Source organism: Schistocerca cancellata, chromosome 3 (genome assembly GCF_023864275.1).
Source record: "Schistocerca cancellata isolate TAMUIC-IGC-003103 chromosome 3, iqSchCanc2.1, whole genome shotgun sequence".
Classification (NCBI taxonomy): Eukaryota; Metazoa; Arthropoda; class Insecta; order Orthoptera; family Acrididae; genus Schistocerca; species Schistocerca cancellata.
In genome coordinates, this window is record NC_064628.1 from 53,618,394 (window position 1) to 53,634,683 (window position 16,290).

General features: G+C 36.7%; 1 protein-coding gene across 1 annotated transcript in view; it reads right to left on the minus strand.

The window, feature by feature from the left end:
- Positions 1-1,773: 1,773 nt before the first annotated feature.
- The window catches only part of LOC126176953 (myosin-I heavy chain), a 184,569-nt gene continuing 170,052 nt past the window's right edge, over positions 1,774-16,290 (minus strand). Inside the window, exon 16 of the mRNA XM_049924160.1 lies at positions 1,774-2,842. Within this exon, the coding sequence (XP_049780117.1) occupies positions 2,685-2,842 (158 nt within the window). The 3' untranslated portion in view covers positions 1,774-2,684. The remainder of the gene's footprint in view (positions 2,843-16,290) is intronic.

Below are 16,290 nucleotides of genomic sequence, written 5' to 3' on the forward strand. Positions count from 1 at the left end.
TTTGAGGTATGCCGACGACATTGCAACTCTGTCAGAGACAACAAAGGCCTTGGAAGAGCAGTTGAACAGAACAGACAGTGTCTTGAAAGGAAGATATATGATGAACATCAACAAAAGTGAAAAAAAAGAAAATGGAATATAGTCGAATTAAATCAGGTTAGGGTGAGGGAATTAGAAAGGAAATGAGACACTGAAAGTAGCAGATGAGTTTTGCTATTTGGGTAGCAAAATAACTGATGATGGTTGAAGTAAAGAAGATATAAAATCTAGACTGGCATGGCAAGAAATCTTTTCTGAAGAAGAGAAATTTGTTAACATCAAGTATAGATTTAAGGGTCAGGAAGTCTTTTCCTAAAGTAATTGTGTGGAGTGTAGATGTGTTCATAAGTGAAACATGGACAATAAACAGTTTAGAGAATAGGAGCTTTTGAAATGTGGTACTACAGAAGAATGCTCAAGATGAGAGGGATAGATCAAGCAACTAATGAGGCAGAACTGAATAGAATTGGGGAGAAAATAAATTTGTGGCACAACCCAGCCAGAAAAAGGAACGGTTGGTACGATACATTCTGAGACACCAAGGAATCACCAACTTAATACTGTAGGAAAGAGTGAGAGAATGGAGGGGGGGGGGGGGGGGGGGCGGTGGAGGTGGGAGGAGGGGAATCATAGATGGAGACCAAGAGATGAACACAGTAGGCAGATTCAGAAGGGTGTAGTTTGCAGTAGTCAACTCAGAGATGAAGAGGCTTGCACAGGATAGAGTAGAATGGAGAGATTCATCAAACCAGTCTTAGAACTTAAGATGACAATGGCGGCGACGATGACGACGACAACTACTATTTCTTTGCTGTTGCTTTGTCTCTGATGGAATTATTATTTCATGATGGGATTGTTATTTCACTAGTGTCATCTGCAAGAAGTACAAATTTTGCTTGTTGAATGTCAAGTGGAAGGTCATTCACATGTACAAGTAATAGTAGTGGACCCAAAATTGATCCCTGCGGGACTCCCATTGTGATTTTACCCTAGTCACTAAAATTTTCTAACTTTCTGACATTGTCTGAATTATTTAGCATAACCTTTTGCACTGTGTAACAAATAAGAGTGTGTCCTTAAAAAACCACAACAATCTCACACGGATACTAATGCATACGCTGTAGATCAGAGCTGTATGACGATAAGAGTTAAAAATACCCAATCATAATGCTTAATAACTAACTGTGAGTGATTGTTGATGTCTGTCATTTTTACAGATGAATTGCCTGTTAAGTATTATATTATGATTGTCATTGAACACCTATACAGCTTCATATAAATACTAAGTTAATACTCTTAGTTGTCTTGAAATACAGTGCTGAGTTATTAACTATTTGTTACTGACATTGAGTTTTCTTGAGGACACCTCTTTCCCTTGCAGGTGTCACCAGTAGCCACCTATCTCTCTTTTTAATAACAGTTCTCTTCTTTGTTGCGTGTTATGCTACACTCTGTTATTGAATTTCAGTAGCAATTGAATTATTCTTTGCTTTGCATCCTGACACTCCTTTACCAACTTTCTCATTAGCTCCAAAAGAATCCCACTACTACTAATAAAAATTAATAAGTTTGTAATTGTCATTATAACACATTTATTGGGTAGGGAGAGAGGAGCGAGCAAGGCAGAAATAATAAAGTCTTCAAGAAAACAGTTAAAGCTCTTTGTAGATTGTGTCCCTTAAATTTCTTCCAAGTACAATTAGTAACTGAAATAATGATAACAATTTTGTGTTCTCACTGTGTATAGAATGTTTTTATTACTGGATTTCTTAGTTTATTTGTAAATAATTTTATTCTGTCTTAGGCAGAACTTATACAAATACACATGTTATCAGAACATGTATGTCCATATCTACAAAAATGAAGAGACATTCAAATTCCTGACTTCTGATGATAAGAACAGATGATTATTTACAATGTTAAAATGATTTTATGATACATGTGGAGAATACTTTTGGCAGAGTACAGGTGTGGTAACTGATTATTCACAGCTTTATTCTGTTTTGATACACTTTCTTTATCAATACTGAAATTATTAACTTTACAAAACATTCAGCATTCTGTTTTTGGTGTGTACAACAGCATTACAAAAACTCTTTTGGCATATTTCATTTAACATTACAAGTTAATTCCAGTGTAATATTATAATGTACTTATCTTTTGATGCAAGGTTTAATTACATATCCAATGAAGTAAAATACAATATTAGTTTTTCGGTATGCTTATTATTTACATTATGTACAATCGGCACTTAAATCAGACTCAAGATTATATTTTGGGTATCAGATTATCATTGGCACATAGAGAGTTATGTTTTGTACAAACACTGTAATGAGCACCATTCAGCATAACTTTTGCAGTACATTGTGTAATGTGAAACTCTTAGTTTTTTAGGTCATCCAAGAGAGAGAGTAACTAATCTACTCTTCACATTTGACAAAAATCAAGGTAGTTCCCATTTCAGTTCATAACACTGACACCTACAATTACGTAATGTGTTTCCTTCCTTGGGTGCACATCACACACTGTAATACATAGCTTTAAAGTCAGTAATGTACAATTTTTATACACGAAACTGTAATCTGCTCTTTTTGCATTGAAGTTTACAATAAAAAGGCGCTTCACAATTTACACATAAGGCACATTCATATGTTAACACCCACTGATTTGAGTTCAAGGAACTGGAAGGGCACATGGAGGCTCATGTTGTTGTGCTCTACTATGAGATGCCCACGACGTGGAGATGCACCAACCACCAATACTGTGTCTCCTTTCAGTAGAACCACTTCCCCACTTGCATCCTCTGTTAAAATATGTGAACAAAAATTATTATCAGCTAAGAGAATTATCATGTTGGTTTCTAATGAAATTATATTGCTTAGAATATGTCCTGGACTTTTCACTATCATGTTAAAAACAAACATATATGGTGCGAATGTTTTTCACATTTGTGGGTAGGTGAGCAATAGTGAAGGAACATGTGAACTGGAAAGAAATACATTGGGGCTACAGAAGACAGCAGAGAATGAAATCACCCTTTAACTTCAGCTTCCTCTTTCATCGCATTCCATAGATCCAGTATACACATCACTTGGCATGAGGGGCAACCACAGATATAATGATCCATTTCAACTGATAAAACCAGCTGGCAGCTGTTGTGATTTTCTCAGTTGAAATAAATTATAGAATACATTAAGGCAGAGAAGAATAAATTAAGGCAGAGAATCTGCTAAGGTGATATTATTCGGCACTGTTAAATTCTGCAGATGAACATTCTCTTTACATACAAAAGTGCTCCTCCCCCAACCCATTCCAAAAGAAGATGCTTCTTATCCACTAGTGTGAACATCACATCTGTGTCAGTGTAAGCTGTATTACTTGTCTGACAACAAATCCAAAGACCTATTATTTTTCTGGTAGGTAATGCGTCTTTTGCGTCTGGAAATGGTTCATTTATATGAAATAAATTAACTTGCACAATGGTCTGGATTCCTTTTAAACTGTAGACTACTGTGTAACTTGATGGATGCATTCTCTGGTCACAGGAAGACACGGGCATACCACCTACAGCACAACTGCATAGTAAATCAATGAGGTGTCTGTGTCTCCACAACTGAGTGGTTAGTGTGTGTGGCTGCTATGTGGAAGACCCAGTTTGAATACCCTTTCTGTCGAATTTTTCCTTGGTGAGAGGGCTGAAATGGGTTACACTTGGCCTTGTGATGCCAGTTGAGGAGCTTCTTAAGTGAGAAGTGTTGGCTCCAAGGTCCTGGAAGCTGACAACTTCTGGGAGAGTAGTGTGCTGACCACAAGCCCTTACATTCCATGTGAGTAATACCATTGGCAGAGGATGGCATGGTGGCAGATCAACAGCAAATGCTCCGGTGGCTACTAACCATGTACTGTACAAATAAGGGCTTCTCTTTAGTAAAGAATACTAACTTCTAACTGAGATGATAATAGAAAAAAAAGTAGAGTAGGAAAGCAATGGCAGATATAATAGGATAAAAAATGTAAACTGGTAATAGCATAAAAATCTGTATTGAAAAAGACAGTACTAACATATTTTTTTTCTTAGTAAAAAGTGACATGGATGAAAGTATATGATAATAAAAGCAAAACCCTATAACTATATATCCAGAAAGAGCCATTTGGAGGTAATTGCAGATATGTGGTTAAAAACCATATTTCAGTATGAAATATTGTCCCAGTCAGTTCAAATGAATTTGAAATGTAAACTTTTTGACTAAATTCCCATATAACTGGGCTTTAGGGTGATAGTTGAGGAACGTGGTGGATGCATGATGGGATGCCAGCACATTTTGCTGATGTTGTAGGGTGACATCTAACATGCCAATATGGTCCAAGCCTCAGTTTTCTGTAATTTTCTGCTTGGGGTCATCTCAGAAGTGGTACATCATCCTTGCTGATATGGTTGAAGAACTGGAGCAACAAACTGTTCCATCTTGTCAAGATCTACAAGATGATCAGGGGTATTTGAAAGAATTTGATATTGCAGTGCCTGTGTTATCCTGAATCATGATGCAAAGTTCCTTCAGACATTTACATACGAGAATGTACGTAATGGATGTATGAATACAGGCTGTAGACACATGGTTGATGACATGTGATAGTTTAGGTCTGGCCGTGAGTTGTGCTCGGATGCCCCAAATGGTAAGTGGCAGCTCACAGTAAGTGGGAAATCTGGGTTCAAGTCCTGGTTGGGCACAAATTTTCGTTGTTGTCATTCCTTTATACAGTTGATGGTTGTCCATATTCACAACTGCGAATATATGTCATGTATTTGAAAGAATTTGTAACCCATCATAGAGACGAGTCCAGTATTGCATCAAAATGCACATCTCCTTTCACATGTAGGATTGTACGATAAACTGTAACATGCCAAAGTAGTATTGTATTTCTTGTTGAATTATCAGCCCATATAGGTGACGCCGTAATAGAAAATTTACATTTCAAGTACTGTATTTCACAGACTATAAGATTGTCACACTTCTTATTACCCACATTTCACCCCTTTATTTGATGTCTCTGTGGTGGAGATCAGAACCATTATGCACAGCATTGAAATCATATCGTTTTTTATGTGTGGCCAAGGAAAACATTTCCCACTTACAAAAAGCATCAAGATGTGGCATAAAGGGAATCAGTGAAAACACCCCGCACCTAGGTGTGTTGATTTACACTCATTTCGCAGTCAAAAGCGACAGTTCGCAGTGCTATGAGCAACAGGTTGACATTCTTGACAAAATTTGACACTGCTGAAACCCTCTGAATGATACAACCCTTGTCTAAAGAGGTAGTGGGCCTGCAACCTCATTGAACGTGGTCGCACTCTTTTGGAGTGTAGTATGAACACAATTTTTACTCTGGTATTGAGGGTAGAACTACTAGGGACCATTGAAAACCATTTGACAGAATTTGAACATGATCCAAAGCAGCAAAGGGAGTTTAGGCTTTTTGAGCCCCCATTTTGTGTCCTGTGGTGTGATCGTAGGGGTGTGTGACATAGTCATGTGACATGTGTGAATAACCTCCCCCCCCTCTTTCACAGTTCAGCAGCAACATTCTCGTTGTGATGGTCTGCTCACGTCTGTTGAGCACTTTGAAAATGTACCTGTACAGAGACAGCCAGTCACTCAATACCGTATTTTACGGACAATAAGATGCACCTTTTTCTTCAAAAAATCATCTGCGAAATTCAGGTGTGTCTTATACTTGAAATTAATATAAAAATGCCCAGTGTTTGATTAAAAATTCCCACTAGTCTTAAAAATGGCCATATATTCGATGCAATGGGAAACCTATCTCATCTGGCAACACTGGATTCAATTGTCAGCAGCAGTGAACCTGTGACGAACGTGAGTTGCAGGGATTCATGCTAACACAGTTTCCCTCCCGCCCCTACATCACAAACACAGAACAACACTGTGTAGCCTATGATGCATCATTGCAGTCTAGAGAGCCAGCGAACCTGAATTGAAAGTGATTTGAGTTGCTGGTAACAGTACAATATTTATGTTGGTAGCTAGTTTTGTAATGGAAAAAATAAAAGGTAGTTATATGATGTGGGCTATACCAGGTGTATTGGTATGAAATGAGCGTTTTTTTGTGAAAATGAAACACTAATTTTGAATTGAAAAGTAAAAACATTTTATTCAAAGTACTGACCATTGCTTTCTATACATTTTGACCACCTTTCTGGCAATTTGGGGACACCACGCCAATAGAAATGTTCCTCTTTTGAAGCAAACCAATCGGGCACCCAATTTTCGACTTCTTCGTAGGAATCAAAGTGTTCTTCAGCCAATGCATGCTGACAGTACTATATGTAATCCATTGATTATTTTCAAGTGTAAAACAATGCCAAAACCTTCTTAAATACTGCCAGGTGTTGTTGTTCATGTACATGACAAGGATTGGATGGATAGTAAGAACTTATGGATTAAGAAAGTGTGGGAGAAGAGGAAAGGTGCTTTACTGGAGAAGAGTTCTATTCTTATGCTAGATCAGTTCAATGGTCATATGAAAAATCCTTTGGAAGAGAAACTGAGACAGGAAAATACAGAGCTTGCTGTTATTCTGGAAGGACTGGCTTCACAATTGCAACCTCATGATGTGCCAATAAAAAAACCACTTAAAGTGTACATGAGAGAGGAATGTAACAAATGGTGAAGCATGAAGCTCAACATGAATTCATGCCGAAGGGAACTTTAAAACGACCTACAATCAAACAGGTGTGTCAGTGTATAAAACATTAGGTCTAGAGTAAGAGAAGATAATGTAATTATGGGCTTTCTTTGGTATGTTCAATGACAGAGTGGTACATGATGTATAATCATGAAACACAGTAAAACAAATAATTGTAGTTTATATTTCGGAAATGCAATTGTACTTTTATATACCCTTGTGTCTGTATCATATATATGTATTTGTTGAAAGTATACATACAGTCTATATTGTCTACGGATGGATAGCAAAATAAATAAATAAATCTTTCAAGAAGTGGGTCATAAGTAATGCTCTCGATGGCAGTGAAGACCATCTTATATACGAAGAGGGCAACTATGATGACAAAGAGGAAGAGGAAAAAGAAGAAGAACCCTCAGGTGACGATTTTTGGGGTTTTAAAGGTCAGTAAGGTTTTATAAACTAAGATTTTTTTTAGTCTGGCTTTGAAATCTAATAATAAAAATGATAAAAATATTATTTTTAAAAAAACTGCTTGAAAATTAAAGTGTGTCTTACAGTCCTTAGCATCTTATAATCTGTAAAATACGGTATATTTGTACTAACTAGGACAATATTTCATATTGCAGTTAGTGCTAGCTCGTAACCAAACATTTGCAGTTGTCTTGCAAGCTGCTCATTTGTCACACCATACTTAATGGAAAATTTTTGCTTCTACTGTTGTATAATTTCATCAGTGAAAGTTTTTGGTATTACTTATGATACACCCAGGTCACACAAATGGTTTAACCTGAAGCTGAAATAAATAATAATAAAATTTTATTTGCAAGCAGTGATTGTGTTCATGTAGGACATTATGCCTAGTCTCTTTAAATATGTAAACACTGAATATAAATTTAAGTGTTAGGAAATTTTTTTAAAGTACTTATTTGGAGTGTAAAATTATAGGAAGTGAAATGTGGGTTTTAAATAGTACAGATGTGACGAAGGGGTATTGAATTGAACTGGAGAGAGAAAGAGCTGTATGGCATAATTTGACTAAAATAAGGATAAGTTGATAGGACACACTGTGAAGTATAAACGGAAAGTTAATTCAGTAATAGAAAGAAGGGGTAAAATTGTACAGGGAGATCAAGGCTTAAATACACCAGCAGGTTCAAATGTATGTAGCATCCAGTAGTCGTGCAGAAGATGGACTTGAGTGAACAAGTGCAAACTGATGTTTACAAAAAAATTATGGCATTTATCAAAGATTCACAATTGAGGACATTTAAAACAATTTACAGAAAATTTGACAGATAAGGTATGCTTATAATTCATTTCTCCTTTTATGGGAATATCCAATTTCTACCTTATGCCTGCAGCACAATTTATGATCATGTAATAAAACATTTTTCTCTTATCATGCCAGTCTATGTTACTGGGGTGTTTACAATGAAGTTAGTACACACACACACACACACACACACACACACACACACACACGCACACACACACACATCCAGGCACTGTTGACTGACTAGGGTGAACAGTTGTAGGAGAGGGATATTCAGGGAAAAAAGGGGAATGTGGGTATATAATCAGAGATGGTATTTTTAGTCCAGTCAGAGCGAGTGGTGGATTACAAATGGGAGTGAAGAGTAAAAAGGGGGTTGGAGTGAGGGGAGCAGGGTAGATTTTTTTTTGGGGGGGGGGGGGGGAGGGAGAGCAAATAGTGAGAAAACAGTGCTGATGAGGGTCCATAGATCAACAAGACTAACTAAAGTGCGGGTAAGATCAGGAATAGTAAAGCAGTGAGAGAAGCACTGCAGTTGAACAGTTTCTTTTACAGTTCAGGAAATCTTGGGGTCTGCTCAGTCTTTTGATTGCCCTGTGATGTAGCAACTTCCATTGGTGCTATCTTTATGATGTATCTTTGTGCTGTAATATATTCACAAAACTGCATTTGGTTTTGGCACTGTACATTAAACTATTTAGGAAAGGAGGAATAACCATGAAACACAGCCTGCAGTACTATATAGAGTGGAAGTAATGGGCAAAGGCAGCAGCTAGCAAACAAAATATCACAATAACAGTTCAGTCTAATTTTCAAGCTTCCATTCGTTTTTGCAGTCTATCAACGTCAGTTGCTTCTGTTTCCATGACGAGTGTTGCTGCTGTAATTTATCCTCATGATTGCGGTTGTAGTCAATTTAATATTACTTATATAATTTATTGAGCATTTAATTCCTACTTTTTTTTCATTGTTACCATCTTGTTTTGGAGCTGTTAAAAGCTGGTAATGTTTTTTCTTATTATTCTAAAATATGAACAGGGATCAAAATACTCATTTGAAACTAACATGGTGAATTTTTGTAGCATGCAACAGTCAAACAAAATACTATTTCGCCATGTTGCTGGTCTCAGAGTTAGTAATTTTCTGAAGGATAACATTTCTGACTTTGACTATTAGCTTCAGTTAAAAATCACCAGAGTTGTTTATATATATATAGACAGTGATTGAGAACTTGTGTTGCATATTTGCTTTAATACAGCAGGAGGGAGGTTTTAGGGTGATAAGTTTTAATGCTGTTTCCTCTTGTTTTCCATAAAACTGTCTAATTTTCAGCAGTTTTATAGCTTGTTGTTGTGGATAGTTTTAGTATCTTGCATATCGCTTCCCATGAGGAAATTGCCATATGACTGTTCCAGCAGTGGTTGACACTGTATTAAGCTCTGCAGTGATACAGGAAATGTCAATCTATTTGAATGCTTGTATTGTTTGCCCAACCTTAAGCAAAAAATATCTGCATTTGGCTGAGGCGGACAGTGCCAGAAGTATGTATATGACAGGGAAGAACAATTTAGGCCAGTGGATCTGGGGGTCTGGAAAAAAATTGTTGAAGGACGAGTTACCATTCAAACATTTCATAGAATCTGATACTGGAGGACAACAGGAGACTCAAAATTCTTCCTTCCTTCCTTCATTCATCCTTTCATTCATTCATTACATACAGAATGTTCTATAGATCCCATCAAGAAAGAGAACCTTCACGGATGTGGAACAAGTCATGGTATTCTTTAACAAAAGACAAGGAAATCATAGAAATTTAATCCATATCCAGTATTGACAGTAAATTATCAGTACACTGAGTAAAGATGTCCATGCTTATGCCAGCTAAATTTAATCAAGTAAACAAGATAGAAAATGGCTGCTTTGATAACAGATGATGTTTATCTGCTGTCAGTACCTAAATATTTACTTGACTGCAGTGGTCTATTTCAAGGAAAATATGTACCTACATGAGTAAATACTGGGTTCTATTTACATTACATTACTACTCATCTTGCAGCCTTGCAACAAACACTGTTGCTTCGCATGTAGATAGCAGAACTTTTCAATCCCCAATATTCAGATAATTAATAGCAAGAATGGTTTATAGGGAATGTTTTTAATTTTCTTTTCAATTGGTAGGGACTATCAATTTCTTGCTTCATTCTAGATGAGAGCTTCAGTATCCTCCTGCCAGGGCACATGACTTCATTCTGAACTCTAGACAAGGTGAAAATTATTTTTTTGTCTTGTATTGCATCCATGTAAATCACACTTTGGCTGAAACTAACATTCATTATCAACCAAAAAACTGTTTTGTGATCAGTAGCATGATCTGCCACTGGGTTGTCTGAAATACCCTGTGGCGGAAATTCGTCCACTGGTGTTAAAAGGTGACATGGCAGATTTTACAGATGACACTACTCCTGATGAGGTGGAGTATATTGATTTCAAAAGTGGAATAGAATGTAAGCTATGTGGATGCACGGAACATGTCTTGTGCCTAGGTCACAAGACCTGACATAATCCCTTAAACATTGACCACATATTTCCTGTGCCCACTGCTCCCATTACTCTTTATACTCCAGCTACACACACTAACCAGCACCCTTTTTCATTACCCTTTGTTGCCCCTGTCTGAAACATTTTGGCCGAATTCCCCACCAGAGTTTTGACTACTACTTATCACATGCTGAAATGAAGAATATCTTTTCTGCCTCTCTCAAAATAGTATTCAACTGCCCACCTAACATATGACATATCATGGTCCATCATTATGCTGCTCTTACTTCCAACATATTGACACATGTGTTGTACAAAATGTAAAAAATGTATTTGCATTACCTTTCCCATGCATCCACCCATCACATTATAAGAAGGCTTGTGAGTGACAAAGAGGTTTTTCCTTTTCTTTTTTTAAATTTTGGTACATGTTGCAAATTACCTTAGTTATCTTGATCATATAAAATAGTAGGTGCATTCTACGTGCCATACAAATGGACAAACTGAAAAATTGAACTATCGTAAAACTCTCTGTTTTTAGACAAGGTTGTTGAAGATTGTGCTTCTTCATTTTCAACAAATAAGAAATCAATGGCTGTATTTAAATGTGTTGTATTTCTTGACAACCTTTTACTTCCACATATTCCCATGAGTAAAGAAATTTTAACTGGAAAATTTTTGAGCCCAATGAAGATACAGATTCTGCTGACCTCTCAGAATTACGCTTCAGGGACGAAACCTTTTCACAGGAAAAGCTGGAGAAAGTGCATTGATTTAAAAAGAATGTGTCAGAAAAAAAGTGCACTCTTGGCATAAAAAGTGTAATCATTACCAGCTACAGTTCTTTTCGGTTTTACATTCCAGTCCAATAATTGGTGTATCCTATCCTTTTCTGCTGGAGTGACAGCAACTAATGTGCAGTGTTTGATGTGGATGTGAGCACTTCACACCTGTTCACTGTGTGATGAACATTATCAAGATTCTAAGCCAGGTGCAAGTTTGACAACCTGGTGGTAGAGAATACTGCTGAACACAATATGGTTGATTTTAAAAGGAGCTTCACTTTGTAAGCTAGCTAGATACTCTCCCTCTGCTCATGTGGTATCTGTCCCTTCAACATCCTCCAGTCTACCATCCTCCTGACCTCAGTCCCTGCTTTCCTTACCCAACATTTACTTACATTACATGTATGCTACTGCACAATGAAGACCATTTGGCCTGTAGTGCATGTACAATGTGGATGTGTGTTTATATTCTATAGAGAATAAAGTAATTTTGTAAGCAGAGATACCTTATTCTATTTCTACCTTATTCTATTTCTTGTCTGTGTGCTTATCTACTACTTAACACTTCCCACACATGTTGAGTGGTTATCTTACTCATTCCAATGCTTAACATAGTTTAATCTGTAACATAAATATGACACAGGAAGTTTCTATATGTATGTAACAGAAAGAAAATGTGAAATGGTACACAAATTGTTCTCACTGTAGCCATGCATCATCAGGATATAGCCAACAAATCTTTACAATACTTAAATTTTTAAATGGGTGAACACTTTGCCTTTCTGGGCTTTGATAATGGATATTTGAAGAATTGAGATGTATCCATCTGATTAACATCTTGTAGTTGGGGTTCACCATCATGTAAAATTTTTTAAAGGATATCATCATCACTTTCGACTGTAAAAATATTTTTTACATAAATAATTTTACAGTTAGAGGCAACCATGGTGTTGTGAGGATCCTATATCCTTCCACATTTGAGTATTTGTTATATTTTTGAATTTTGTAAGGTTATTGCTTAGTGTTATTGGAGAGTGAGTGTTGTGCTGGTGCAGCTACCATTGGGTTAGGCATGTCCTGTATTTTAAGTGTAAATTTTCTCCAGTGACACATTGCTTTTTAATTGTTATTGTCATTTTGTCTCACATGTGCACTTGGTGTAGCACAATAGTAGTAAATTGGGGTTCATGGTAATTTTCCATTAAAAATGTGTGTATCTATTTTCCTATAGTGTGGTGTATCGCTTGCATTTTTGTTATCCCTCTGACTATTTTATTTTGCAGTACTTCTAATTATTTAGTTTTTTTTTTTCAATTTTGTTTTTAGTCGAGCATCTTTAAACTAAAAATCTATTCATCCATAAATGAGCTGCTAAGTGAAACAGCCAATTAGCAAAAAACTTAGAAGCCACTTCTATCAGTATTAGATGGTTTACATGTACTGAAGCTCAAGTAACTGTTGGTTTATGGAGCAACTGCACAAAATAGACTAATTCATGGATGTATATAGCATGTTTCATTGGGCTACATCATGTTTCATTGGGCCCTCAAGGATATCGAATGCATTAAGATATAGATTACCACAGAGCTGCACCTATTTCAAATTGGTTCCATAGACTAAGCTAACAACTCATTAATGATACACAGTTTATATTATGTAAGAAGTTCATTAGAAGAATATAATGAAAAAGGAAAATAAGTAAGGGAGTACAGATTGTACAAGGGAAACTCCCCATCGCACCCCTCTCAGATTTAGTGGTAAGACGGCCCAGTTGATATCCCGTCAAAAACTGAACACGGATCAAGTATAAAAACAGAAAGGTGGTGTGTTGAACTGTGAAAAAAAGTAGCAAAATCAAAACTGTAAACCGTCCAAGCTCAAGATATGCAAAATCGAGTGAATTTGGATAGCCGCGGCATCATTTTTATGTGGTCACGGAGTTGTAATGCGAAGGGGGAGGTGGAGATGTGTGTTTGTATATCCCTTGTGCCTCAGTTTTATTTTATTTTATTTCATTTTTTTCACAATTATGAGCTGGCCATCTGGTCACTGATGTGTTTGTTCACTGTATTCAAATTAATGTCTGTGCTGTGGTGTAATGTCCATTTGCAACAGCGAACTGTGAGGAAGAGACCTTCATATGTAAGTACCTCCTATTTGTTCTAGACAAGTACCACGTGTTGTGACTCTTGCGCTCTATTTTGGAAGTTTTGACTCTTGAATTCCTTTGTTGTAACGTAGTTCACAGGCGTTGATTTGTTGTGGTTTTTTTTTTCTTTCTTTTTTTTGTGAGAGGTCTATGCGGCATCTCTCCTGCTCTCACTATTCATTACATTTACTTGCGATGGTAAAATATTCTTACCACATGACTCATATTATGAATTAATAATGTGACAGTTGCCAAGGCTGCAGAAGGAGAACAGACACTTCAATGACTGAATTGAAAGTTCATAATTTTGAGAAAAAAATAGGTCAGGAGGGAGATTTGAACACAGATCTTCCACTTTGCCCCAACATTGTGACCACACATCCATGACGCCTTAATTACCGCAATTTGCTTGATGTTGCCCATCTTGAGCTTGGACCATTCACTGTTTCTATTTTGCTTCTTTCTTCACAGTTTAGTATGTCTTCTTCCTATTTTCAGCCTTAATCTGTGTTCAGTTTTTGACAGGTGTATTTTATCACTAAGTCTGAGGGGGGGGGGGGGGGGGTGATGGCAAGTTTCCATTGTTAGGTGTTCCTAAAGCAGAGCGAAAAAAGCCATGTGTGACTAAGAGTTCATGAGCTTATTATGGATGGAAGAAGAAAATCTAAAAATCTTAAAAATGAGATAGGAAGGAAGCAGTATAGGTTGTTAAGGAATGGAATTAATAGGAACAACGTGATGGCTGGCATATGAGAAGAGCACAGAAAAGGTGTATAAAATAAAGAGGAATTATCCTGAGGTGGTGATGGAAGAGAAAATGTGGAAGAAATTAATGACACAGTCGAGTATAGTTGAGCTGTAAATGACACGAGCTCACACAATTCAGCAGAAGTCAGAATTACTGTATTCTGTGGGCAGGTTAAGTAGTATGTTATTAGAGTAGGGGCCAGAAACTATGAAAAAGAGGATTTACCATCAAATTTCTAGAAAGCACTGGTATAATTTTGTTAAAATTTGCAACCATTTCTCTCAGTTTGTTAGTGTAGTGCTGTTTATGCTGCAATTAGGTTAACTATTACATGTCTTTTGCAACTGATGTCTGCTTGTGTCTGTATATGTGTGGATGGATATGTGTGTGTGTGCGAGTGTATACCCGTCCTTTTTTCCCCCTAAGGTAAGTCTTTCCGCTCCCGGGACTGGAATGACTCCTTACCCTCTCCCTTAAAACCCACATCCTTTCGTCTTTCCCTCTCCTTCCCTCTTTCCTGATGAGGCAACAGTTTGTTGCGAAAGCTTGAATTTTGTGTGTATGTTTGTGTTCGTTTGTGTGTCTGTCGACCTGCCAGCACTTTCATTTGGTAAGTCACATCATCTTTGTTTTTAGGTGAATTTTTACTCTGTTTTAAACAAACCTCTTTTAACTAATTACTTTATGCCTCTTTGATTGTCTATAAATAAATGAAAGAAATAATTGCTCGCTTAACTAAAAACATTTTGTTTTGATGTACATAAAGTTGTGAATATTTAAGTGGCCTAAAAGTGCTGCTTAGATGACTGTGCACCTCAAAACAATTTTTTAAGTTGAACTAACAATTATTTCTTTAAAGACCACTGAAGATGGTTAAAATAATTTGTTAAAACATGTTTGGTTAAAATAGTAATAAAAATTCAGTTCCAACAGACACGTAATAACTACTCTTATGTAGTAGATAAACAGCATTAGCATCACATTACCCACGAAGACACAAGCAGGCAAAAGTGAAACCTACAAGACAGTTACTTGTGGTGGAATAAGATATCAGTAATTTACCCCCCCCCCCCCCCCCAAAAAAAAAAAGAAAAAAAAATCCAATTATTCTGATAAATTCTAGAAGGAATAAGGGCTTTTCTTAATATTATGGGGATTTTCAATTTACTGCCTGTCTTGGGCAATGTGAAGACCTTTGCACCAGAAAACAAAACTCAGTTCTGAAGAAGTCTAGACAGGGACACACAGTCTATTTTGCTTGTAGTATTGTGATTGTGAATTGCATGCTTCATCTATATTTACTCTTACTGTGAATTACAAATACCATTTGGGAGTGTAACAATCCCAAGGCCAAAAAAGAGGCTTTTGCAAGTCATATATATATATATATATATATATATATATATATATATATATATATATATATATATATATGTCTTGCACACTTTTTTTTTTTTTTAGTGAAGTTTGTAGTAACAATGTGAAACATACTGATCTTGAAATTTGTGGAAATGTCTGATGAATCCCATCAATAGTGAAGCATTCATTTTGGCGAATTGCCTCATTGTGTCAAGTCTTTATTCATAATAGTAGGCCGTCCAGATCATTCTTCTTTATGAACATTTGTCATTCCTTCATTAAACGGCCTACACAATTTATGCACATTTCCATCATTCGTTACACCTGCACCATAAACTTCAACAAGCTGCCAGTGAATTTCAGCAGGATGAACTTGTTTTGCATTTAAGAGCCAAATAACTGAGCATGCTTCACAACCGGCAGGATTACTGATTGACATGATGACAAATGAAGCAGTATACTCAACACTGGCAGAGAAGTGAAACATAATGGCAGCGTAGTGAGAGACTGGCTAAGAGTGGCCGAGCATGAGTCACATGACAGGATGCGTGGCCACAATGCGTTTTCAGTTCTTACTTTACAAATGACCCTGATATATAAAATTTTTCCTCCTGGAGGTAAGTAAAATTTTGCCTCCTGGAGGTAAGTAATGCCAGGCCATGTAGCATGCCCATAAGTTTTTTCCAAT